This window comes from Lissotriton vulgaris, chromosome 8 (genome assembly GCF_964263255.1).
Source record: "Lissotriton vulgaris chromosome 8, aLisVul1.2, whole genome shotgun sequence".
Classification (NCBI taxonomy): domain Eukaryota; kingdom Metazoa; phylum Chordata; class Amphibia; order Caudata; family Salamandridae; genus Lissotriton; species Lissotriton vulgaris.
In genome coordinates, this window is record NC_141696.1 from 1,435,792,273 (window position 1) to 1,435,820,012 (window position 27,740).

Here is a 27,740-nt window from a genome sequence, read left to right on the forward strand (position 1 = left end):
CAGACCCAAGCACCATTTGCACCAAAACTCAGCCCCCCTCACTCCACGAGTGCCGTGTGGGACCCGCTCTTGCATTTCAGCTCAATGCGTCTTCCCGGTTGCTAGCCTGTTGGCTAGCAACCGGGAAACCAACTTGCCTTTGAAACCAACTTGCTTACCTGGTTGCTCCAGGCTTGTTCCAGCTTTCCTGCAAAGGACAAGCTTCCCAGACCTTGCTGGTCTGACCTGAAGCCCATCTTCACTTCCTGCGTGGATTGCGTTTGCCACGGCTTGTTGGGTCCAGTCCGGATAACAACACAGCAGTCAACTAGATCCTTTGTGGCATAGCTTGAATCCAGTTCCTGGTCATTGTCGACACCTCTTTGTCCTCGTGGCTGCAGAGACTGGTTCCTTCCTGGTCACTGTCTAGTGACCCAGACTCTGTCCCCTCTGCTTTCAGGCTCTTCCGTTCTTCGATCCACCCTTGGATCCAACCGGACACTCTTGCTCTGGCCGCCTGCAGCACTTCTTTGCAGATCTCCATTGAAAGCATTGACGAAACCCGACACCAAAAGGCACCTAAGCACCCGGCTTCCCTGGGTGAGGTAACACGGGTACTCCGGTGCTCCTGTGGGTCTTGACTCTCGAAGTGTCCTAGTCTAAAGGGGTCTTGTCGTAGTCCATCCAGAAGTGCCCTTAAACCGTAACTTTGTAACTTCTTTGTTCTCCATTATAAGTCAATAGGAACTCGCGCCTTTGTTTAGACACTGCAGGCGTCTCCCGTGGGTCTTCTCCTTCCTAACATTTGGTTGTGTAGTGTAGCCCCAGCGATTCCCTAGGCCCTAGGCCTATTCACTATTTCTGAAGTGGTTCTTATACCACTTACTTAGTATATGGTTTGTGAGGCCCCTAGGGCAAAACTGTATTTGTGCAACTTATCGTATGCTAATTGAATAACTCATGATGTACTTCGATCTCTGACCTCATAAAGAGTGCAGAGGGGTTGTGTTAGAAATAAATACATATATGTTTGATATATACCTTGTGTGGTGTCCTTTCATTTGGTATTCAAGGGATTATAATTGGTAAAACAGCTGGCTTTACATGCTCTCTGAAATTTTAGCCTAAGACTGCTGGTCCATGCTACCACTAGGATAGCTTGTCTATAAGGTTGACTTTACAACCACCATCAATAAGGGTCGTTTAGACTGGTGCAAGGTGCCAGCTAGAATAGTGGACATCATATGCCAGGCTAACTTCTCACAATATGCGTTAGGGGAGTACCATTGAAAGCAGAAGGATCCAATCTACAAGAATACATCACAGACCTCTTCCGACAAGTCCTGGGGCACACAGATGAGCCTGCCCTGCAGCTAGACTGGGCCCAATGGGTAGGACCCGGACGGTCTGAAAAAGTACCCCAGCGGACATACTGGTGTGCTTGCACAATTTAGCCTGAGATGCACACCCGATCCAGTTCAAAGGCCACACACCAGTGCTTTATCAAGACATCTCCCGGACCACCTTACAAAAACACAAGGATTTCCGCCCAGTCACAATTCATTTACAAAAAGCAAACATCCTGTACGCATGGGGGCACCCCTTTTGCATCATCTTCCGCTATGAGGGAACCCTCCACCAGATCAAATCCCTCAAGGAAGCCTGTGCCCTTTTGCACATCGACACGCCAGGGGGCACCGGGGAGTGGCCCCCCAACAAAATGCAGCGACAAACATGTCAACTAATCAAGAGCACCTGAACCAGAATGAAACCTGACCTGGTCACCATCTGCAAGGAACGGCAGGTGGTCCTACAGGCCCTTTTGGCTGAATCTGCCCTCTCAGAGGCTTTCCGAGCAAGGAGCAGCCCAGCTACATAAGGTAGTGGAGGGAGGCATGTGGTAGTAGCAGCGATGGCGAGATGGCAGGCGAGTTGAAGACATTGAAGACTTTATCCCCTCCCGCCCAACCCCTAGATGATCCCGCAATACCACAAAAGAACAACCTGCAGGGTAAACTCGTCGTATAGGGCCACAGACCTCCCCAATCCACTGGAGCAGACAAACTTTGGTCATCAGATGTTACTGTCATTGTTTATATCAGTTGTGGGTATCTTTCTCTCATTTCTCTCGCCTCCGCACCATCCACCTTTTCCATTGCATCCTAATGTCACCTTGATTAGAGTCTTTGAGTGCTCCTCTCCCACCCCATTAGAGTGACACAAGCACAGCAAGTTAGACTGAGCATAGCACCCTGCTGCCACATGACACAATCTTTTCATGTATTAAGCCTCAATATATGAGGCCTAAATAGCCCAATAAAGCGCAAGGCAGTCTTGTCTCTCCTGGAGCAACCAGGCTGCGATGTCTGCATGCTCCAGGAGACACATATCATAGCCAAGGACACTCACTGCATGCCCTCCCTATGGTTCCCACGATAGTACTGGACATTAGGCAGGACTAAAAAGAATGTGATAGCCATTCTGCTCGCTCAGAAGTTTCACGGGAAGGTCATATCATTCAACATTCATGGAAATCAAAGACAGAGCACTGGGGTTCAGGCTTCATTGGGGTTCCATCCAGTTCACAGTTTCCTCCCTATACACACCAAATGAAAACCAGGACCACTTCCTTATTAGCGCCCTAGAACAAGTCTTAACCTCTTTAGACTGGGCTGGATAATAGGGGGCAATCTCATTCTAGCCATGGACACAAACCTAGACCGATCGAGCCTGCGCACAACACAGACAGGAGCTCTTTCGCCCGCCGGACTGAAAAAGCTAACTGACAGCTCGCTTAGCGACATCTGGAGACACACACACCCCTTTACCAGAGATTACACATTTTCTCAGCTGCCCATAAATCCTACGCCCACATAGACCATTTCCTCATAACAGATTCCCTGAAGGACTATGCAGGGAACATTACCCTTGAGCCTCGCCCCCATCTCATCATGCCCCAATCACGCTATCGCTAAATCTCAGTGCCTTCCCAGCCCGTCCATCTCAGTGGTGATTGCGGGATGCCGTGCTACAATCCAAACAGACGGTGAAAGCAATGCACATGAGTATCACAAACTATCTTAGAATTAACCTCATAAGTGCTGCACCTAGTCCAACGGCCGACGGCACCACTACCTCGGGAGTGCTGCCGTCGGCCGTTGGACGTTTGAATCTCACCTGCGCAATGGAACGTTCAGTACTGGAGCTGGACGTTCCATAGCTGCTAAAGTGTTAATGACCGTGAGAAGGCACATCTTGTTCCGGTATGGGAGGCATTAAAATTAGTAGTATTAGGCGAGCTAATAGCGATCTCTGTAGGAGAGAATAGGCTGCGCGCAGAAAAGCGTAAACAGGTGGAGGCGGAAGTAGCAGAGCTTTCATCTATCCATAAGTGCAACAGCACTCCCCAAGGGTGGTGGGAGCTGGAAAAACACAGCCTGACCCTGCGGCGCCTCGATCAAGAGGGTTATCAATAGACACTGTATATATCACTTTTACAGACCACGAACTTCACGTCCAGAGTGATTCTACTCATCTGTTGTTTTTTTTGTACATTTGTGTTTCTTTTCAGATTGACATTAAGGTATTATCATGTCGCAGTACAATTGACCGTCATAGGCATATTTTGCAACATTTATACATTAATTCTACACTTAGTAATTCCTGTATATAGACAGTATTATACTGTCCATGTGAGTAGGGTAGGGATCTGTGTACCCGTCCTGAAGAAGCAGCATGCTTCGAAACATGTTGACATACGCAGGAGGTTTTTTACATTAATACATCAACCCTCCACCTCACCTTTTTAATGATACCGGCACGGAGGCTTATTAAAATACCTTTTTACTCTTTACTTGCTAGGTATTTTTTAAAACTCACTCACTATCCACTCCTGAAGCATGACACCAAGAGCCCTTTTCGTGTGTGAGGGGTATTTAAAGAACACAATGTGCTTCCCACCCATGAAGGAAACATCTATATTTTTTCTCTTATCTTGTGTGGGTGGATTCAACCTGTTTATAAATTATATTACAACTGCAGTAAATCTTATTATGTGGTAAAAGCTGCTAACACAGAATCACATAAATCCACTGACTGTCAGCCAGTATTTTCTATTTTATCAATAACTTATTCAAAAAAGGTATACAAAAACCAAACCTGCTGATTCCAATCACCAACCTGTGTTACTATTAACAAATGTGTTCTTGCCAACTACTCCAAAAGAAACATCAAATATAAAAGTACATTACAGTTAACGTGTAATATGGTCTTATTATGCCATCTTGGTGTTCTGGGAACATTTACATACCACATAGTTATATTTAGGAAATGCTAAACACGGATGAGAATCCAAACGATGATATATCCTCTGCTATGCAATACTAACTGTGGCCGAAATTTCACTCTGGAGATTCTTATAAATCAGGCACAGATTTTGCTATGAACAACTTCCACGAAAATTGTTTAGGTCACAACATTCATTTTAATCATTGCACATAATGCATAATAACACATCTTAGCAATATACACAATCTCAAGAATAATTTCAGTCTTAGGCACAGCATATAAAATATTCTGTTTTCTCATTATAGATGGTATACCTCAATTAAGGGGAACAGGCTGTGTAGCTTCTCACACTAAATGATCTCACACTAAATTATCAAAATAATGATTTCTTTTTGATTAACAAATAAAGACTTGCATCAATACAATGCACTGGCGTGGGAGTGACGCCAATGCACTGGTGTGGGAGTGACGCCAATGCACTGGTGTGGGAGTGACACATATATAGTGGGATGGCACATAAAAAGGAATTTGGTTTTAAACTGAAAAACATTTAATTCCTAAATACAAAAATTAATTCAAATTGTAGTTGTAAATGGGTTTTCCCTTCTCAATTGCACAAGCGGAGATTGGGTAGCTATTCACTGTTACAATTAGGAATACTGAGTAAGGTTCAATGTGATGTATAGAAAAAAGAATTGTGAAACCTTTTGGGACATGAAAACCATTGACTTTTTTGGAATGGAAAATAGTGCTCATACAAGACTTTCTCAAAAACAGGTGTCATACACCAAATCTGTGCCTAATGCATAACTCCATGAAGACAGCATTCATAATTATTCTTCTATATTAGTCACTTTCTGAAACAATTCTTTCTGCTATCTGGCAGTGATAACACAACTCTTCAGTCAGCAGACAACAATTAGCAAAACCATCGAGTCAGTAGTGCAATCTGACCCCCTGCTTGAGTTCAAAGGCACCTTCAGGTTAACGTGACCAAACGAACATACAAACATTCAAAAATTAAAATTGTACGAGAGGTAAAAAAAAATATGGCATGATTCACAAACGTAACTTACATTTTTAAGTAATTTACACTTTTTTTGACGTTTGCCATCTTCTGACTATTCCCAAAATCTGAGTGTAAATTTACTCCGAAAGTGTGAGAGTCTCCACCAAATTGCAGGGCCTGGGGCTATTCACATTTGAGTAATTTACACTTTTGAGTAAGTTTACTAATTTTTGGCTGGTCACAATATCAAGAGTAAGTTTACTTCAGAATTTGTGAATAGCCAAAAAGTAGTAAATCACTCAAAAGTGTAAATTTACCTTTATGAATCAGGCCCAAAGTATTTGAGTCAATATTTTCAAGGAGCGTCTGAGATGGTGGAGTCTCACTGATGAAATAGGTCTATGTTATTTGTTATTTAATTATGTATGGATTTCACTCTGATATTAATCTGAATTGATAGCTTTGTGGTTAAATGCAATTTTAAAGACCAAGAATATTTCCAAAGAGCATGGCTTGGTCCAGACATTACACTAACAAGGTGACAATTACTGATAGCTTACAACACTGCCTACAATTGACTGCTCATACTACAGCCAAAGGGATGTATTTCTCCTTCGCTAGAAAGAAGAGGGGCCATCATATTTGGCCTCTGTTTGGTCCAGGCTCTTAACCCATGTGATCCTGCAGGCCACGGATGAGTGTGATATTGAGATAGGTATTTCTAAGCATAAAGCATGGTGCCAATGTTTTGGTTTAAGATGGTTTCAAATTGCAAGTTGACCATTGTTAACAGTGCCCTATGTCCAGGGTAAAACATGATGCTTCAAATGAGCAGATCTTTAATTGCTTATGATGATGCTGTGCAACTTAAATGATGTCATATGGCGAGGCAGGCAATTATGTAGCTTCTGACATAAAACTGACAACACATCCTCCTTCAGCTGTTGATGAGAACTGTAGATGCTAAAAGGGATAGGTACCAACATTTCAAAAAATAATATTGCTCTTTAGAATGGACGTAACACTTCACTGAAGTGACTTCAGGGGACAGGACGTTGCCACAGGCTATTATAAACCAATATCAAATCTATAATGTCATCTTGTTCTTATTGATAGACCTACAAATTCATACTGCCCTCTGCACATGCAGCATCTTCTTACCTGGCAGTGCAGCCATCACAGCAACAAAGACAATGCAGGGTTTCATTATTGAAGAGGCTAAAAGAGAGAAGAAACAGTTTTAGATAACAGAAGGGTCTTTGTGATGTCAAAAGGACATTTGAATACCTGAGCATGGACATCAATTCATCAAAATACCAGTAACATCAAAAACCTTTAGCTCCTGTTGTCATCACAGGTTTGACGTCTTACTTTCTGCATAAAGGAACAGCCTCCTATTTTCTTCGGAGAGCCTAGAGAAAATGTAAATCTGGGAAACCACAAAATGCATACCAGGCCTGCGAATCCCTTTTGTTTTATTTTCCTACCACTGCCTTCATGACCCATGGCACCAGGGTAGCAAGGGCTGTGCCAGGGTTGGGGGGCAAGCAGGGACAGTTAGCGGCTCCCTGTGGCTATCCCTATTTGATGTCGCTGTAAGTCAGAGCGTGGGTGAATCTAAAGTGATCCCCAGGCAGTAAAGTACCATGATAAGGAAGCATGCATTTGAGTGTTGGCATTGAGGAAGAAGAGTTGGGGTGGCCAGGGCACTCATTGTTTCTAAACTTACTAATGAATATTAGTCTATAAAGAGACAGATGTCCCTTAAACTGATGGGAATGAATCCAACTTTGTAAATATGAGGGCATGGATGAAGAAATTCAGAAACAGGTACTCAAGAGGTTCAGATTCCTCAGTGAAAGGTCTGACATCCATAAAGATAAAGTAACCATGTGAACTTCATTGAACAGTGTTTGATTATCAAAAGAAGAGAACATCTATTGATAACGGACACCCAGTTTTATGGTCAATAGAAGGTTAAAGCGATAGGTTGCTCTGTTCTTTTTACCTGGAGAGTGGCCATTGGAAGGGGTACTTTGCTTGGATGAGACAATTATATTTTTTCTACAAAAGAAGGACACTGCAGCAATTCACTTCCTGTGTATGGAGCACCCATGTGTAAATCAATAGGTTAAATCAGCAGCTGACACACGACACAACTCACCATGATGATACCAAACTGGAACAAGCATTTACAATGCAACGGTTTCACCTTTGAAAAAGTTAGAGCTATTGGCATTGTAAATGACAACATTTTTATTTATGTGTTGGTTTTCAAAACAGATAAATAAATGGCACTGTCATTTACAATGCCAATAGCTTAATCTCTCGCAAATGCCACACACAAACACAGAGACCCACAGAGTCCCACGCACATACATACCTGCAGAGCCACATGTAGAGCCACACACACACACATACACAGAGCCACAGACACACACAGCCCCCCCCCCGGTCGGGACGCACCGTCCAGGGCCAGCATGGACGGGAAGTCCTTGTAGTTGGAGATGCCGGTGGAGTCGGTGATGCAGGTCTTCCACAAGTTGGACCAGAAGATGGCCGTGGTGATGACCGTGCCGTCGATGCTCGACACCTTCCAGTAGTCGGTGGGCAGCGTGGAGCAACAGTTTTCATAAATAAGGCCCAAAGTTTCTATTAAGAGGAAGGCATAGTGCAAGGATTTTTGGACCCACTGGCAAACGTTTTGTGGATGTGGACTCCTCCAGAGGGGTATATTTTCAGCTTCCTGCTGCAATATGGGACTGTTTGAGCTCTATTCCTGGTAGTGCAGTAAGACAGTAGCACACCACTTAAGGTGCATTTGAATAAACACATTTCAGTTTAATATTCACACACAAAATTGTATAATATAATCAGTTTTACTCCTGCTGAATTGTCGAACTTAGAGCACCTAGAGTGTGTGACAGTTATAATTGCCTTTCACCTCTCACGCCTCTCACAGAAAAACAATTCTGGTCGATTAAAATATTGAATTAGGTATTCAAACTTTCCTCTATAAAAACTGCAATTATTTTTTCTCCATAAACAACGTGCCTTCTATTTCGGGGATGGTATTTCTAAAATATATTTAAACACATTTAGACGATTACTTTGTGAGTTGGTCACCTTAATGTACTGGATAGCAAATGCTGTTTTGTGTGGAAGGTTTCTTAAAGTGTTTATATAAACTGGCATTTTTATTGATATAACTGGCATCTTGAATTGTGAAAGAAAATATTTTGATCAGAATGACTCTAAATGCATGTCCATTAATCAAATGTTCAGTTTATTGCACTGTTACCTCAAGTGCACAGACTGTTTTTGCCAAAAGTGTTTCTTTTACAGTCACACAAGTTGATCATATCGCATCCTTACTTTATTATGTTGAGTCACGTGTGCTGCTGTTAGTAAATTAAACGAAATATTTTTGCTATACAGTTGTTTTGGATTTCATACCTATTGACTTTAACATGTCTATCTTACAAAGAATACAATATTAGGCAGCATTATTGTTGACGTACGAGAATAATCCTCGGGATTGGCATATGTTTAAAAAAAAACGTGGTGGTTCTCGGTTTACAGGGTAACCTTCAGTGGTGTAAACAAAGTCTGGTGCGGGGGAGGGGGGTGGACGGGTGGGCTCGTTAAAGGTGATATGTGGTGGGCCCAGGGGAAGGAGGGAGGGCCCATGTACTTTGCAGGGACCCCTTCAAGTTTCGTTACGCCACTGGTAGCCTTGCAGTAAAAAAAAAAAAAATTTAAACATTGCGGTGCTATCAGCCAATAAATAATTGTATCCCGAGGTCTTCTTTTGCTGTTCCTTTCGCTGCACCATGTGCACTAAAGTTAAACGGGGGGCTTCAGTCTCTTTGTTCGCCGAGTGGTAAACAGGTGAGTTGATGCTTTCTCTGGTGCCTGGACCTTTCTTTTTCAATCTTAGTGCCAACTTTCGCGAAAGCTCCATGTACACCCTAGGGCTAGGCACTGCGTTTAACTTGAGGGTCTGAAGGGGATATGTGTGTGTTTGCCATCGGCACCAAACCTTCTTTACTGGGAGCTGGACCCACTCCTGTTCGCATTTGCAACTAACTATGGAAGATTCCACTGATTTTGCCAATCCCTTGTGTGCGTGAACAGGACAAGAATCGTTCTCTCTGTCGATCTAGTTCTACAGCGGGTCTGGTGGCTAAGGGGACTAATGCATCCACTGTAGGGTCCTATGTTCGACCTCATGGTCGCAGGTTGAAATCCCGGGGGTCCCCTCAGCCTTTCATCCATCTGAGGTCCATAAAATGAGTACCATTGAGTTAGGTTATTCAGCGCCAAGATCCCTACCTTATAAATACACGGTATATCCATGCACCTAGACACCCTCGCCTCTGAGATTTACTGTGATTTGCAGATCCCAAGTTTCACCCTACCGTGGTAAATGAACAATTGCAAGGCAGGCACCCACGCCTGAAGGCCTTACACATCAGCGTGTGCTGCGTCCCTACGTTTTCAAGCCCAGAGACTGCAGCTGTGTGTTTCTTCTTCGGCGGACGGCTCGGCCGTCTGACCTCCCCTGGTGCTGTGTGCAGAATAAACACTGTCCTCTCTCAGCACACCCCCGGACTCCTATGGGCCGCGGCTTCGTGTGCAATCATCGCTGATGCTCATCCCAGCCTGCACAGGCGGGCTCCGGCCGTTTGTCTTTCAGCACAGCACCTCAAGTACTTGCCCCCTCAGTCAGCTTCCAGATTAATTCCTCAGACCCCAGTTCATTAATTCCTCAGCCCCCCTCACCCCAGTTCATTAATTGCAGCCCCCCACCCCCTCACCCCAGTTCACTATTTCGCAATTCGTCACACCCTGGGACACATATATCGCTTCCCTAGCACGGCCTCGACACACATCTCTTTCCAGGGGTGTTAATTCCCCCAGCTCGGTACAAACACCCCCCTATCCACTCTAACTCACCGCCTGTGGCCTGGGCCCAGCTCACCTCCGAGTGATGTTCTTGCTGTGCTTCTCGTTCGCCACCTTCATGCGCTGCACCCCGGACATGGTTGCACTCCGTCCCCTCTCGTGCCCTGCTCAGCCCTCCTACCACTGCCACTGCCCCGACACTGACACCTCATCTCCTCCCCCCTCCGGAGCCTGGCACCGAAGTCCACGCAACCAGTCCGCGTGGCAGCGCCGCCGCCATCTTAGAAGAGGTCTAACATATGGATATTTACAGTTGTGTCACTGGAGTGATCCCTCTACTAAACACTAAAATAATATTATTTTGTTGTGTACCAATACATTATGTTTTTATTCTTTCTAGAAAGTTATTCTACTACGTTAATTAAAAAAGGTATTTACCTCTATTTATAAATACTTTCATTAATACTGACATCAGAAAAAATTCATAAATAACTTGTTGTTTATCGCTAAAAGTAATGCCCTGGATGTACAAATGATCAGAAAACAAACGCTCAACACATCATTATTACTTTACACCTGTTATGGCACAATAGTATTTCGCAATATTTTATTCTGATAGGCTGGCTCCGGGTGACGTCCCCTCTCGCTCTATTCCCCATCTCCAAGGAGCACCGCGTCACTTGTTCTTTCTCATCCTTTTCCAGCAGCGTTGGCTTGCTTGTAAAGGGCGAATGCAGTGGAATGCTTACAAAGATCTAAAGGTCACAGATATTTTAGCAGCTTGTTTAAAAAAACATAAGTATTTCATTGTCTGAGATCAATACTGGGCTGCTCTGGAAAAAAACCAACGCGCCATTTTTACAAATATGCTATGCAATTACATTATGCTTGTGTTATTAATCATCATATAAATAAATGTGCCTACTTTAATTGATTTATTGTTAACTACGTAAAACAAGTAGCAGATGACGGGAAATTAAACAAGTCAAGTCCCGGGCCGGCAGCCAATCACAGCGCGGCCCGGGGAATGACGTCATGGGGGTGTCCCGGGCCGGCAGCCAATGACAGCGCGGCCCAGGACAAAGGGGCGGGGCTTAAAAAAAGTCTGAGAAACGCCCCCGAATCGCGTTTTCAGGGGAAAGCGTGATTGACAGCCTCTGTCTCCCAATGGCTAGCGTCCATTTATGGAGCTAGCCAATGGGAAACAGAGGCGGTCCGAACATCCATACTGTTAACAAAAGTTTTCGATCTGGGCGGGGCACTGCGTGCCCTCGCCAGGTCGAAACCTAAAAATGGAGATTAGGTCTAGAAAAACTGCACTGAAAGTTACAATGACTAAAAAAGCCTTGGTTCTCGGGGGCGCTAGGTGGCGCTTGACCGTAATGATCACGCTGTTGTGAGGCTCCCGCCGATTCGGGCGGATTCTTCAACATAACCCTCATCCTTGGAGATAAAATTGTCTTTTAGCACCATTACCGGGCAGCGGAACGTATACTGCTACCGGGGAGCCGAGGTTGCTGCTTGTGGGTCGCTGTACAGCGACGCGACGAGCTGCGGGACCTAGAGGCGGAGTAAAGCGAGTTCGGCCTGGGGCGCCTGGTCGGATTCCGTGGCTGCGACAGGCCGGGGCTGAGCAGGCCCAGACGCGAGGCTGCCTGAGGTGCTGAGTTGCGGCAGGTGATCGGGAGGAGCAGCGAGGCCACATACTGTGAGGACGATCCTCTCCTGTTGGGGAGCCCCGGTGAGTGAGAGCGGGGCTGCCGGGCGGCGGAACTAGCGTACTGCTGTGTGAGGGCCCCGAGATTCACGCACGGAAAGAGGAGAGCTGCGGGGCAGCCCGCGGCCATACAGCAGCTGCGGTGCGGAGAGGGAGTGGCTGAAAGCACCGAGGGAGCCTCATTAATGCAGGTGGACCCGGCGGCGGGGCTGGTGCCCTGGTGTGATGCCTGGGAGGTGGAGGCTGGCGGCTGCGCAGGGCCGGAGGGACAATTGCACTGCAGTATAGGCCGCGGATCGCCATTTTGAGAGCCACCTATAGCAGCACATGTCCCATGCTCATAGAGGATGGCAGCCGCATGAGAAGTGCACCACTGTTTGATTAAGAAGCCGCCTGTTTTCACATATTGAAGGAGCGGCCAGACGGCAGTGGCGGTACGGAGAGAGAGCGGTTGGAAGCACCGGGGGAGCCGTTACATGCATTTGGACCTGGCGGTAGAGCTGGCACCCGTGTGTGGACACGGGAGGAGGAAGCTGGAAGCTGCGCAGGGCCAGTGGGACAATTGCACCGCAATGTAGGCCGTGTAGCACTGTATTGAGAGCCACATATAGCAGCTCAGAGAGGAGGACAGCCGCATGAGAAGTGCCTCACTTTTCGGTTTGGGAAGCCGCCTGTTTCTGCATACTGAAGGTGCGTCCTGTGATTTTTGGTTTGCCCTCAGTGGAGGAGAAGCAGGCCACCAGTCTGAACTATGTGGGGGCATATTACGGGCCTGAAGTGCTGGCAACGACTGCGCACCGTGGTGGTAAGAGCGCAGGAACAGAAACGTGCTAATCCCCTGCAGCTTCTATATCACCCCCGAATGGAGTGAGCATCCGAACCTCTGGCAGCTCATTATGGGGCGAACGGAGTCCAAACAGGCGAATTTGTCCTTCGATGCCAGAAAGATGCCTGGCTCTAGCTTCAAAGAGCGTGTTGAAGCGGACCCGCCAGAAATCAGAGATGATGACTGGAAGGTGCTGTTGGTAGGGATGTAACAGAGCCTCACCTCCATTGACTCCAAGATGGATGCTATGAACAGCAGACTAGAAAAGGTAGTGGAGAAGCTTGATCAGCACGACGAGTGGCTCAAGGAGGTGGAGCACAGAGTATCGGAGCTGGAGGATGGAGCTGGATCCAACAAACCACATATGCTACAGATGGATAAACTACTAAAGGTCATCGATGACAAAAATGAGGAGTTGGAGGCCCGCTCCCGAAGGAACAACGTAAGGATACTAGGCCTTGCGGAGTCGACAAACACTGGCAGGCTTGAGGACTTTATGGAACGTTTACTAGCTGAACTGTTTGGCAAGGACTCTTTCTCGGCACATAGGACTATTGAAAGGGCACACAGATCACTAGCAGCTCGTCCGCCGCTGGGTGCAGATATGGATAATCCCTGTGCGCCCCCGGAATGTGACAAAAAGTGATGCTCCAGTGAAGCACAGGGCTTGTAAATGAGGCTCTGAATGTCCAGGTCAGTGCTTATCTACACAAGAAAGTACTTTAATCACACCCAAAACACCCCTGGAAACTACAATAACTATCCACAAATTAGTGTCTCTGGCAATAGTCAGTAGGCACTGCACCCACCCTTCTCCCTGCCCACCTTTACCCTCTGTCCCTCCTTTCCCAGGCTCTCTCTCTCTTGGTTTGGGCTCCTTCCTCTCTCTAGGGGCACTTAAGGAGTAGAGCGAATTAGGTTGAGGTGCAGTATCAATCTCCCTCAAATGCATATGTGCACTCGGGGTTTATTTAAAAGGCCAGTGCGCCACCGGAACATTACTTTTAATGATGTTCCAGCGGTGCACTGGGCTTACCCATATTTGCAAACCCACATAAAGCCACCCTGCATGGCTATTCATGGCCACGTAGATATGGTGTGAAGGTAGTGTGGCTCACTGGTTTGAGGCGGCAGACCCGAGAGCAGAGGACGGCCCGGGACCAGGGTTCGATTCCCGGCACGGCAGGTTTCTGGACCAGGGTCAGCGGACTTGATAATTCTCTCGCCTCGGTGCCCACTCTGATCAGCGATCACACTCGGCAACTCTGGGCATTAGCTTGCCTCATCCTCACTAACGGCCCCACCAGACCGCCGGGGATGCCTGGTCTCACCCTGGAGATACCCATTAAGGGACCATCTCTCAGGGAAGCCAGGAAGGGTTTCGCAGCGGTCGAAGCGCCTTGGGACCCCTCCGGGTAAGTAGTGCGCTATATAAATGCCTATACATACATACAAGTCCCTGCGTTGCCTCACACTGCGATGGAGAGGCGTGCATTATGGTGGCTGTTCCTACGTAACACCCATGGCATTTGACACATTCCCAGATTTATGATAAGCTATAAACCTGGGAATGCGTAAAAGCCTACGCCTCCCCAGAGGTGGTGTAAGGGTTGTTTTGGCAGGGAAGGTGTCCCCTCCCCTACAAAAACAACCTGATTGCAGGCACCCTTGCCCCATGGTGCAAAGGTGCCTGAATTGGCACATGGCAGCCATTTGCGCACCAGCATGGGGGAAGAGGACAGGAATGTGCTGTATGTCATTGATGCAACGCATTCCTGTCCTTTTCTTTTGAAGTAGGTCAGTGCAGCTGGAATGCTTGCAGCGCTGCCCTCAGTCTCAGGTGTTTGCAGTCGTACTCCTTCATGGAATAAGTAAGACTTCACCAGATCATTTCAGGACTGCCAGCACTCCGGTGACCCACCTGCAAACTTGAAAGATCAGCGGGGCACCTGCAGTCATCAGTTGAGCTTCTCTGGTGCTGGGCACAGTGCCACATTCAGTGGCATGCCTGCTCAACCTTCATTTCGTGGTCGCCTGATGGTTGGTAGTCTTGTGACGCTGAGGTCCCAGCTGGACCATCAGTAGGTCCAGTCCCAAGTGGGTCCTCGCAATCAGCATTTGTAGCCCACCCTGGGGCTTGGTATATGTTGGCCTTCAGAGGCCTCCAGCACCTTGGCAGATGCTGCTCCTACATGCAGTTCAGCAGATGCAGCCCGGATTGAGCTGATCAGTCATTTGACAGATGCAGCTCTGCACAGGCCATTCATCCAATTAAGGCGGAGGAGCGTCACTCCACTGCTTAGCAGCAGAGAAAGAAAGGAAAAATTAAATGATAATAACTTGATGTTATTATCATTTTATGTGTTCTTGCTCTGGCAACTTGGCTGTGTGGGTCTGCTCTGCTCACAGACCAGGGCATGGGATGTGTGGTGGGCACACTGTAAGTGCCCATGACACTTTGTTTGGCCATCACTGGCTGGCCAAAGCATCATGCGCACTTAGCATGTTCTTCACCAAGGCTGCATTACAGTCAGGGTGGAGAAAATGCCTGGGGCCCTTATAGCTGGCTGGTTGTCAAGGTCTCCTTCTCCAGCTACAGCAATGTAAGCAATAAAGTACCACTCTCTGAGAGCACAGGCCTACCACGCCTTGATGTCCAAAGCCAGACCAGGTGCATTCAAAATAGATCGATCAAATAAAAATTGTAAGGTGGAAAAGAGCTTTTGTAGTGGGCTAGCAGTAAAGAGGCAATGGAGGAGCAGGAAAGGGTGTAGGAGGTTTGACGAAGCAACAGGGTGTGTGGCACACAAGGGACAGAGCAGCACAGAGGCAGGGGCGAAGCTCTTGAGGAAGTTAACAACATGGGAGGATAAACACATGAAGGAGATGGCAAAGGGAGCATGTGGTGGGCATGGGGAGAAGTACAAGACAGAGAGAGAAGCAACGAGGGAGAGAGCAAAGATAGAGGGGGTGGCGGATATTTCACGGGGAAGGATGGGAGAGAAGTACATGATGGAGAGAGATCAAATATATATGCACACTGATGGAGTGCTTAGTTAAAGCAAATGTAGTTCATAGAAAATGAGCAGTGTAAGGATTCAAATCAGCCAGTCTAAAAATTGGTGATGAGGCTCTGTTCTAGGGGAGGGACAACAGAAAATAAGAAGCAAGTAAATAAGCGTGACAAGGAAGCCGACCAATGGTAAGCAATCGGCAAAATGTAAGCCCCTTTAGGTGCTTTGTAAGTGTGCAATAGGTATTTTGCTGTCTGGTAGGCACAATCTAATGATCAGCATATTGGGCAGCATGGTGATAAGTGGGCACATGCTGAAAAACTGTCTATAAAAGTCCTTTAGGAAGTCACTGAAAACCTGGCTCTTTGAAGATTAGTGTAGTATACCATCATCTAGCAATATTTTGTCGTTTAAGCAGCGCCAACACGCCTCAGGGCATTCGAGCGCTACAGAAATAAAAAAAGTCTAATCAAATTATATCTCATGTGTGTCTCATGTCTGCTCACAACAGATATAAGCAAGTAGACCTCAATCCGAGGCGTCAAACTGAGGGTTAAATTTCATAAATTAAAAACCTTCTGAAGAAGAAAGTGAGCAGTTTAGACTTTTTTTGTGATGCCTTTAAATAGTATAAACATCAAACATTTAACTGCAATGCTGAAGGATGCCTTAAACCCCTTAGAAAATGAACACAGATTTTATAATAAAAGGGGAAACCAGAACCTGCCACCTAAGGTTGGAGTGACAGCATCAGCTGCATGCTCTAAATCCACTGGCGGTGAGAGGAGGCTGAGCAGTGGCAGAATGACACACCACCAATCAGGGCCGGCTTTAGCGCTGGTGGCGCCCGGTGCGACAATCACTTTTGGCACCCCCACCCCCATGACCTCTTCCTCGCATTCTCTCCTTACCACCTGCAAAAGTGCCCCTTATCTCTCCTACCATAAGATATTGCTAAACACATCGCCCCCCTGAGGTCACAGCGCCCCTCTCCACAGTTCAGCGCCCAGTGCGGCCGCACCAGTCGCACTGCCCTAAAGCAGGCCCTGCCACCAATGCAGGGAAGGCAGAGAAAGCACAGGTTCGGAAAAGCATAGCATTGAAGTGAAGGAGCTGGGACAGGCTAGAGTGATGAATTTATTATTTATTTATGATGAATGGAACTAGCTTCAAGCCAGGAAATGGCAAATGACACTGAGAAATCTCTGGATGCTGAAAAAATGATGAAGAATGTAAGACCAGAAAGTAAAAAGGTGAGTAGGATTTGACTTTATTCAGTACATCCCTGGGGGCAGTGGCGTAGCAAGGTCAGGTGGTACCCGGTGCGGAAAATTTCTTGTCACCCCCGGCTTGAGAAAATGGCAAAAAATATGTTTTTAAAACACATATTTTTTCCAATTTTGTCACCCCCCTCAGTGATGACACCCTGGGCCGCCCGCACCCACCGCACCCCTCTTCCTACGCCACTGCCTGGGGGTGATTAGTCGGGTGGTAATAAGTAGGGGCTAGCTTTGGAGAATGGTGGGGGCTTAAAAATAATCCTCTTTTTATCTGAAAAGGCAGATGACAAAGCTGGTAGCACAACTAAGTAAGCCGCACAGCCTTCATGAAGGATTTTCATGTTTCTACAGCTCAAGGCAAAAATGTTTTCCATAAGCTATAACAAGCATTGGAAATGCATTAGGTCTCGCATTTTTGGGGGCTGGGGCTATTGGCAATGTAAATGAAAAAGTGCATGCTTATACAAAAAGAACACAATTGTTTTTCACGGTGCACAGTTTTGAAGAAAGCCACAACTTGCACCATGTTGTGGCTGGAGTTGGATAGATACTTGCACACTTCGAACGAAATTACTAAATGGACAGGTTGGGGAAAAAGAGAAAACCGAGACAAACATTTATGAGAAATGGAGCACCTCAGTCCCCCTATGTAAATGGCACAATGTAATGAGTGGCAACTTGATATAATGTTCATGTACAACAACACATTGACCTTTAAAATAAAAAAAAAGGGCAACTGCATACAAGCTTAAGTTGTCTTTATGGCTTTGATGTTTAATACACCAAACATGGCTCAGTCCCTGTGGACGCGATAGCCTCCCTTATACAACTGTGTAAGAAGAACTGTGTAAGAAGAACTTACCTGTAGAGGTAGGGAGGATTTTAATTAGGAAGACTCCTCACACTAGGGTGCACGGTACTAGTTGCAAAAGCAAAGTATTCATGCATGTTAGTGTCCTGAAAGGATACGTTAGTGAGATAAATGAAGGCAAGAAAACAGAACAAGCATTTGCAATGCAATAAGTCTTGCATTTGCGAGAGTTTAGGCTATTGGCATTGTCTTATTTGTTTTGAAAACCAACTGATAAATAAAATATATTGTCATTTAAAATGCCAATAGCTAAGGGCCCGATGTAGGTAAATCTTTTTTACCACTTCATAAATACCGATTCATACCGAATCGGTATTTAAGAAGTGGTAAAAAAGAGAAGGGCAGATGTAGGTAATTTTATTTTAAAAATTACCGAATCGGAAGGAATCGGTATTTACCGATTCGGTAAATACCGAATCGGTAATGCCCATTGATTCCAATGGGCATTGAAGCCCATAGGAATCAATGGGCATTACCGATTCGGTATTTACCGAATCGGTAAATACCGATTCCAGCAAGGGTGCAGGGGGTGTCACTTTGACACCCTCTAGCACCCCCAATACTGGCTTGTGTGCCATGTGGCACACAGACATGCCCTAAGGGCATGTCTGTCTGTCACATGGCATAGGTGTGCATGCACACATGTGCATGCACACCTGGATTCGGTATTTTAACACCCAATTGGATTGGGTGTTAAAATACCGAATCTGAAAGGCTTGTGGGACTCAGAAGAGTCCCACCTACATCTGGAAGATACCGAATCGGTAAAAATACCGATTCGGTAATTTACAGATTCTGTAAATTTACCGATTCTGTAAATATACCGAATAGGTAAATACTGGCCCCCTACATCTCAAAGTGCCAAATACCGGTCGGAAACGGCCGATTTCGGCCGTTTCCAACCGGAATTTGCCACCTACATCGGGCCCTTAATCTTTTGCAAATTCAAGACCTGTACCATTGTAAATGCTTGTATTTTAATGCACTGGGGAGATTACATGATTTGCCCAGAATCACAGGATGTTGAGCCGATGCCGAGACTCTAACGAGCTGTACTATTCTGCCCATTGCCTGCACAAAAGCAGACTTCCCACTCAGAGTACCCTGACACCAGCACAACAGGCGAGTAAAAATGCAATTTAATTCTCAAGCAGCTTTGGCAAAGCCAGTAGGTTTTGCCTTGGCAAGATCTATTGTCTTTGTCATTTCTTTATTTTTACACGTTGCACAGCAGCAGGAGCTGATGTGCAACATGGCTTAAATTTAAATAAGTATGGGGTCAACATGTTTGACACATGGAGGTCTGTAAGTCCTACCACTCGAAGTAAAAGGGACCAGTAGCCATGGAAGGATACAAATGACGACATGCCAGTCATAAGGAGGGACTAACAAGCCTAAAACCAATCGGAAGGCAGCATTTAGGAACTAAGCCAATGATAAAGATAGGAGGAGAGTGGGCGGAGTTTCCACTGAGCTTCCTCTCCATACTGAACACTGCATGCCTCGCAAAGCGAGCAGCGCATGTGCGCTGCCGCTATAGGCTCGACCTAAAAACAAGCTAAGAATAAGTCGTTTGCAGGGACACAGCAGGCGCAGAAGGGGTAGAAAGGAGCGCCATTGAGCACGGTGACTATGTGCCGGATAAACGAAAAAGCAGGTTGTACAGAACTGAGATTTCGAGGAACCAGAGCAAGCTCACCATGTTTTAGTAAAATTGTAATTGAGTAATACACCTTGCAGCATCGAATATGTAGCATTGGTGAGAAGATATGCATGGGCACAGGGTGATGAATGCATGCTGGCTCTGGTGGCTTAGTGTACTAATGTGTCCACTGTAGGGGCTTGTGCTCAATCTCATGGTCACAGGTTCAAATCCAGGCTTATTCACTCAGCCTTCTGAGGTCGACAAAATGAGTACCATTTAGTCCGGTTACAACAAACATCTGTTATTTAACGCAAAGATGCCCTACTGGTTGAAAGTGCGCTTTACAAGTGATTTTGGAAGAAGGGATGTATAAGGGGGTGAATTCGTCGTGCACAGGGATATAAGTCATTGTACAAGGAATGCAGGCGACTAGCAACCAGTGGCGGTTTCTCCCCGAGGGCGTCGGGGCTCCGCCCCATTGCCAAAAGTGCTTGATTATATTTTATTTATTTAAAAAAATATCCGTTTTTTTTCTTCTAAACAATATAATGATTTAGTCCCCAAGAATATTAGTGAACACAGCCAGGCACTGCCTGCCCGAGCAGCCCCAATCACCGATACCGCCGCCGTGACTGGACGCATGTCATGTGACGTGACCGACTCCCCTTGCAGGCCCAAAGAAGCCTAAGTGTTTGCCGGCTGAGAAACTCACAGCCCTGACGGCTGTGATGTCATCAGCTCGGCAAAGACCTAGCTTCAGGGCCCAGTCTCTACCCCCTGATGGTGTGGAGGCAAAGTTGGCCCCAGGCGTTTAAAGTCCAACCCCGGTAACGCTAACCCTCCATGTCAATCAGAGAGTGGAGACTGTCACCTAGCCCTTTCCCATCTCATTACAGGGCGTGGTGGGACCCACCCTGTGATGAGTTGGGAAAGGGGTGTGGCAGGCGGGATGCCGAGGATTCTAGTCTGCGCAGAGTAGCGCATGGATAGGCCGAAGGGTCAGGAGGAGTGTGGGAGACTGTGCATGGCTAAGGACTTGAGCACCAAGATGGCGAGGCAGCACGTAAGTTTTATTTTATTTTTTTCATGGACACTGTTGGTGAGGGGGAGGTAGTGGTTGCATACACTGTCTAAGAGTAACCGGGCTTGTGCAACATGTTCCTGCAGTGTTAAACTAAAATTGTTGTAGGAACTGCTTTTTAATAAAAGATCGCCTTTTCCCCTCCATAGTTATTCACACTGCACTGAATTGCGTGGTCACTATTTGAGTTTATGTTCGTCTCGATTCATTGGTGTATTGTTTTGGAGGGAGGCTCGATTCATTGGTGTATTGTTTTGGAGGGAGGCTCGATTCATTGGTGTATTGTTTTGGAGGGAGGCTCGATTCATTGGTGTATTGTTTGGAGGGAGGCTCGATTCATTGGTGTATTGTTTTGGAGGGAGGCTCGATTCATTGGTGTATTGTTTTGAAGGGAGGCTCGATTCATTGGTGCATTATTTTGGAGGGAGGCTCGATTCATTGGTGTATTGTTTCAGAGGGAGGCTCGATTCATTGGTATATTGTTTCAGAGGGAGGCGAGTATGCATTTTCAGTTTGCTAAGAATTTCCCTCCATGTATATAAATGCAATCCCCTACTTAAGGTATTTTTCCGAGAAATGCAGATGTCAATCTTGCGTTGGTCCTACTGGTGTTCCTGCAGTATTCTATTCTTTAAAGAGTATTTTATTTGTGTTCTTCTCACATCACCACAATGTTTAACTACACTTTATCCAAATGTATTCCCTTATTCTCACCCACGCATTTTCCAAAGCGGTTTGTGCCGCTGCGGTGCTGGGGGGAAGTGACAAGAATGTACCACGAAAGGTTACACACACAACTGCAGCTGTGCCCGGAAACCTGCGGGCCGGCAGCACGAAGGATAGGATTAAGAAAAGGGTTTTAGACTTCACACTGTCATTGAGAACACTTGGTCCAAGGGCATTAGAGCGCTGAATATGAGAACCAGTTACATGACATATTTCAAGTGACTCACCCAGAATCTGACCTGACACTTGAAACTGGGTTCTTAGTTTCAAAGTTGGCAGTTTTTGCTGTTCACCACATCTCCGCCCCAGGTCTCTGGCCATATCCTTTCTACTAACCTCGGATAATCAGATTTATCCCTCTTCATTTGTAGGTAATCATCTGAAAAAGCAAAGGACTATATAGCAACATGCAGAGGAGAGCCTTCTATTCCACTACACCCTTCAGATAGCGTCCACTTAGAACAGTTTTTGAACCTTTGCAGTTCATGCCAGTTTGTGTTCGACCCCAGAGGCTGGAAGCGCAAACAAGCTTTATAAGGTGGGATTATAGCTCACGGTCACTGCTTGCAAGCATAAGGTTCGCCAGTGCACTTTAATCTATGCATTTCTATAGCTTGTCTGATTTGATGGTGCCTGATTTGATGGTGCTTGTTGCTTTGGCCCTAATGTATTATAATGTTTTCCTTCATTGTAAAAGAGACATTTTTGGGGAGGTTTCAGTACAAAGAAACTATTGGGTCTCCAGAGGTACCAAAACACATTTCCCAATCATATGCAGCTATAATGAGCGTTACAGGAACTTAGGCCTTCGCAGTGGTCAACTACATTTCCAAAAGGCACATATATATATATAAACATCTATACACAGCATGGCAGGAAGTTAGAGTCATTTTCTATTCAAGCACACCTCACACTCGTTTGCTCCCCAGGGCTTCCTGCTCTTTGGTGTATTGTATCCTGACAACTGTATTCTGGTTTTCCTGGAGCCAGACTTTTCATATATCTTTAAATTGCTTGTGGTTTGAAAGTTTGCTTGACAGTAGACTGTTGCACTAACAGAAAGTCACCTTCCAGAGGATTTACGCAAATAGGGTAGGAAAGAAAAGGTGGGAGTTTATGGATGAAAGTTTTAATATTTATTATAATCTTAATCGCTGCCTTTGTACTAGGATACTGATAAAAGTAAAAAGGGAAAGGAATCAAACTCACCTCTGCGATATTTATTTGCAGACTTAGTAAAACGGCAGAGGGAAATATGACATCCCTTTTCTTAATGTTATAACTGCACTTTCACAATTGCTTTATTAACCTTCTTGCTTCTCAAATTTGCTTGAAAATGCATCATTTACCCACTCTTTTCTAAAAAAAATCTCAGGGAAACATCCCCTTTGAAATGGTCGGGGTTGCTCGCTGCGCTCAGTCGCCACAGTGCCCTCCAACAGAAATGTATGCCTCACCACTAACCACTTTCAAATGTCACCAGCCGCCACTACTAGCAACATCAAGGTAGTGGGAGTATTGAAGGTGAAAATGGTTTGAAAAGCACTGATAATGACACTTTTGAACAGGATAGATGTTTTACAAGTTATTTGCGTAGGTTCATGTGGGTTGTGTAATAAAACAGATCGCTTCATTTGGCTGCTCTTTGTGCAAAGGCATAATAGATTTTATCTAGTGCCTGCACATGTGAGGTAGGAAGAATTCATCAGTTTACAGGAGTGCAATGTATGGACTATTTCGAATTGATTTGAAACATTCATCAAAACCAAATGTTTTCATTAAAAGACATATATAAACAACTTTATTTGTCAAATTTTAAAAGATATAAGCATTCCAGTGCACGAAAGTTGCACATAAGCTTACACTTTATTGTTGCCCAATGGTGTGGGCAGTTTAATGTTTAAGGTCTTTTGGACGGTGGGACGAACTGTCTGACTGTCCTAAATTTTGTTTTGGGCGCAACTTAAAAAGTCCAGTTTAAAGGTTTGATTTTTCCTCATTTGTCTAATGTGTTGTCCATGACCCAAGAAGCAAAAAAGGGGTTAGGCTTCAATCAGTAAGGTTGAACCCTATTCAAACAAGAAACAACAAGAGGCCAATACTGATGCACAATTCTCACATTTCTACTGGCGCATTGAGTTGAAACAATGTCACCATGAAACATCTGTTTCCGTATTTAATCAAAATGTATTCTAAAAAATCACATGTATGGGTGTGGGTTGTTATGGTGGGTTCATTCTTAATAATGACCACGGTAAGGCAAGGCAAGAGACAAAGAGCAGTGACAAAGTGGGTCGGGGTCATTGATGATGAAGCAGACCCACCAAGAAGGCCGGAAATTCTCCTCGGATGAAGTCATATCCAGACCAGATGGAGTGAACATTTTGAATAAGTGGTTCCCTGAGGAAACAAGGGCCCAGAACTGCAACATATCCAACCTGAACCACCCGAGAGGGAAGCATTCCTGTGTGCGGCCACAAGAGCAAGAAGTTCAAAGGGTGTGTTTAACAAGACCGAGTACGGCTCCTCGGAAATGGGCATACCCAATACAAGATACATTTCTTAGCAGCCTAAAAAAAAGACAGGAAATGAAGAGTAACTAGGGTGGAAAAGTGACGGGTGGGAGAGAGGATGGGGCGGGGGTTTAACTAACGAGGTGAGAGGTTAGCTGTCAGAGCAAAGCATGCATCCTGCTGCAGCAGCCACCATACACTCCGCTGCTGGCTCCCACGGCAATACTGCATGGGAGTGAATAAAAAAAAAAGGTGGGACATGAACCCGCCATTTGCAAGCTACAATTTTAAATGACACACACAAAAGCCAATCCAAACCATTGGAGGAGTCAGACCCCACAAAGCTCTTACAACAGATCACCTGTATGGCCTTGACCTAAAAAATGCAGCTGTGATCATATAGATGCAATAGTTAAAAAGTGTTTTCAGATAATTGGATAGAGGGATGAGAATGGCAATGGGTGACCTTCAAAATGCACTAGGTGGTGTGACCATTATGGGAGCTGTACAACTGGCAAATGTTATTTGAATCAGAACTACCTTATGATGGGTGACAAATTTTGTGCGAGGTTGATAAGGAACATTTCCTACAAGTTCAGCCCTTTAACATCATGGATGCCATAAGAGTAGTGTGAAGTGTGAAAGAAATTGCTAAACCATCTGAAAGTTTTAAAATAATTGGTCAAGATAAATTACGTTAATGGAGCCTGGCGCCAATCAAAGACAGTGGAAAACAAGGACGAGAGCTTGATTAAGCTTTTGGTATTGCAAATTATATTTCATCATATGGTTGCCAAAGGTGGTCTTCGGGCCATTACTCTCTAGAAGACACTTTTATCTTCTTATCAAAGCAAAGATGCCAGTTCCCTGATGCTAGTACCCAAACCTATTGTTTGAGCACCCACTCTGAGCGACAACAAGCAATGTGAAATAGTTAAAAAAAGTTTTCACTTCCTCAATATGCTGTGTCATTTGTTTTCTCAAAAAAGAGTCATGCTTATCATGTATATAAAATCAAAATTGCTCTTTTTGCACCTCATGTTTTAAGTGGGTTGTGCTAAAATAAAAATTTTTGTGTCCCTGAATCTTTTCTCTCAGTGACTCAGTTATGCATACTCATTTTCGTTCACTGTTAAAATATTGTATATTCCAATATGATTTTTTACATTCAAACATAGATTTGATTCATTCAATAAACCAAGCTTTATATATTCAATAAACCCAACTTTTCGTCTTCAATAAAACACGCTGTACATTATTATTACCGTAGGATAGCGGGGGTGTAAAAATTACTATTCCCACTCCTGGAAGTGCAACAGTAGGGAAAGCGTTGGATAGCGTAGGGGTAAAAATTACTATTCCTACTCCAAAGAGTGCAACAGTAGGGAAAGCGTTGGATAGCGTAGGGGTAAAAATTACTTTTCCCACTCCAGAGAGTGCAACGGTGGGGAAAGCGTTGGATAGCGTAGGGGTAAAAATTACTATTCCCACTCCAGTGAGTGCAACAGTAGGGAAAGCATTGGATAGCGTAGGGGTAAAAACGTACTATTCCTACTCCAAAGAGTGCAACAGTAGGGAAAGCGTTGGATAGCATAGGGGTAAAAATTACTATTCCCACTCCAGAGAGTGCAACGGTAGGGAAAGCGTTGGATAGCGTAGGGGTAAAAATTACTATTCCCGCTCCAGTGAGTGCAACAGTAGTGAAAGCGTTGGATAGCGTAGGGGTAAAAATTACTATTCCCACTCCAGTGGGTGCAACAGTAAGGAAAGCGTTGGATAGCGTAGGGGTAAAAATTACTATTCCTACTCCAAAGAGTGCAACAGTAGGGAAAGCGTTGGATAACGTAGGGGTAAAAATTACTATTCCCACTCCAGAGAGAATGCAACGGCAGGGAAAGCGTTGGATAGCGTAGGGGTAAAAATTACTATTCCCACTCCAGTGAGTGCAACAGCAGAGAAAGCGTTGGATAGCATAGGGGTAAAAATTACTATTCCCACTCCAGTGGGTGCAACAGTAAGGAAAGCGTTGGATAGCGTAGGGGTAAAAATTACTATTCCCACTCCAGTGAGTGCAACAGTAGGGAAAGCGTTGGATAGCGTAGGGGTAAAAATTACTATTCCCACTCCAGAGAGTGCAACAGTAGGGAAGGCGTTGGATAGCATAGGGGTACAAATTACTATTCCCACTCCAGAGAGTGCAACAGTAGGGAAAGCGTTGGATAGTGTAGGGGTAAAAATTACTATTCCCACTCCAGTGAGTGCAACTGTATGGAAAGCGTTGAATAGCGTAGGGGTAAAAATTACTATTCCCACTCCAGAGAGTGCAACAGTAGGGAAAGCGTTGGATAGCGTAGGGGTAAAAATTACTATTCCCACTCCAGTGAGTGCAACAGTAGGGAAAGCGTTGGATAGCGTAGGGGTAAAAATTACTATTCCCACTCTAGAGAGTGCAACAGTAGGGAAAGCGTTGGATAGCATAGGGGTAAAAATTACTATTCCCACTCCAGTGAGTGCAACAGTAGGGAAAGCGTTGGATAGCGTAGGGGTAAAAATTACTATTCCCACTACAGTGAGTGCAACAGTAGGGAAAGCGTTGGATAGCGTAGGGGTAAAAATTACTATTCCCACTCCAGAGAGTGCAACAGTAGAGAAAGCGTTGGATAGCATAGGGGTAAATTTTACTATCCCCACTCTAGTGAAAATAAATTATTGTAAATCACATAAATATAAATTAATCAATTATTAAATTTTAATTAGCAATTAAGACCTAATTAATTACCAATTAAAAATTAACTAACATTTTATTCCAAATAAATACCAATTAATTAATTAACATGTTTAATTAATTATAATTAAATTACTTCCCACCCTATTCCCCTATAAACCCACAACCCGCTACAAAAAATAAAATAATAATATTCACATAATTATCAATTAATCAATTAATAATAATTAACGATCAATTAACAATTAATTAATTACCAATTAAAAATTAATTGACAATTTATTCAAACTAAATACCAATTAATTAATTAACATATTTAATTAATTATAATTAAATCACTTCCCACCCTATTCCCCTATAAACCCACAACCCGCTACAGAAAATAAAATATTATTCCCATAATTATCAATTAATCAATTAATAAAAATTAATTATCAATTAACAATTAATTACCAATTAAAAATTAATCGACAATGTATTCAAAATAAATACTAATTAACATATTTAATTATTTATGATTATATTACTTCCCACCCTATTCCCCTATAAACCCACAACCCGCTACAGAAAATAAAATAATATTATTCACATAATTATCAATTACTCAATTTATAAAAATTAATTATCAATTAACAATTAATTAATTATCAATTAAAAATTAATTAACAATTTATTCAAAATAAATACCAATTAATTAATTAACATATTTAAGTAATTATAATTAAATTACTTCCCATCCTATTCCCCTATAAACCCTCAACCTGCTACAGAATCAAATTACGCAAAAACTAAATAACATAATTACTTACAATGAATTACAAATAAATATACACTTTTCACACATATACTAACATACAAAACACTTAAAAAATTGGATATTATTAAAAAGTCGATCAGCGGTATTTTCACTCGCATTTTCAGGAAACCGGTACCACATCAATAAAGCCGCACATGGAAACTGCAGATGCAAATATTGCCCTAGACGTGCCAGGTATGTCTTAGGGGCTATAATGCACAGAGTTCAATAGCATGCACCAAGAAGGGTTGGCACCAGTACATGTGGGAGTAAGCTTTCTGAAATTAGGCAGAAAGAGAAAAGGGTCTACCTACTTATGGGCCCCTCCAGGTTCCTTCAAAGAAGAACACATTGTTGCTGTCC

General features: G+C 44.5%; 1 protein-coding gene across 1 annotated transcript in view; it reads right to left on the reverse strand.

The window, feature by feature from the left end:
- Positions 1–27,740, reverse strand: part of LOC147698895 (T-lymphocyte activation antigen CD86-like) — a 160,315-nt gene that overhangs the window by 121,111 nt on the left and 11,464 nt on the right. The window contains exon 2 of the mRNA XM_086936288.1: positions 6,437–6,493. Within this exon, the coding sequence (XP_086792414.1) occupies positions 6,437–6,493 (57 nt within the window). The remainder of the gene's footprint in view (positions 1–6,436; positions 6,494–27,740) is intronic.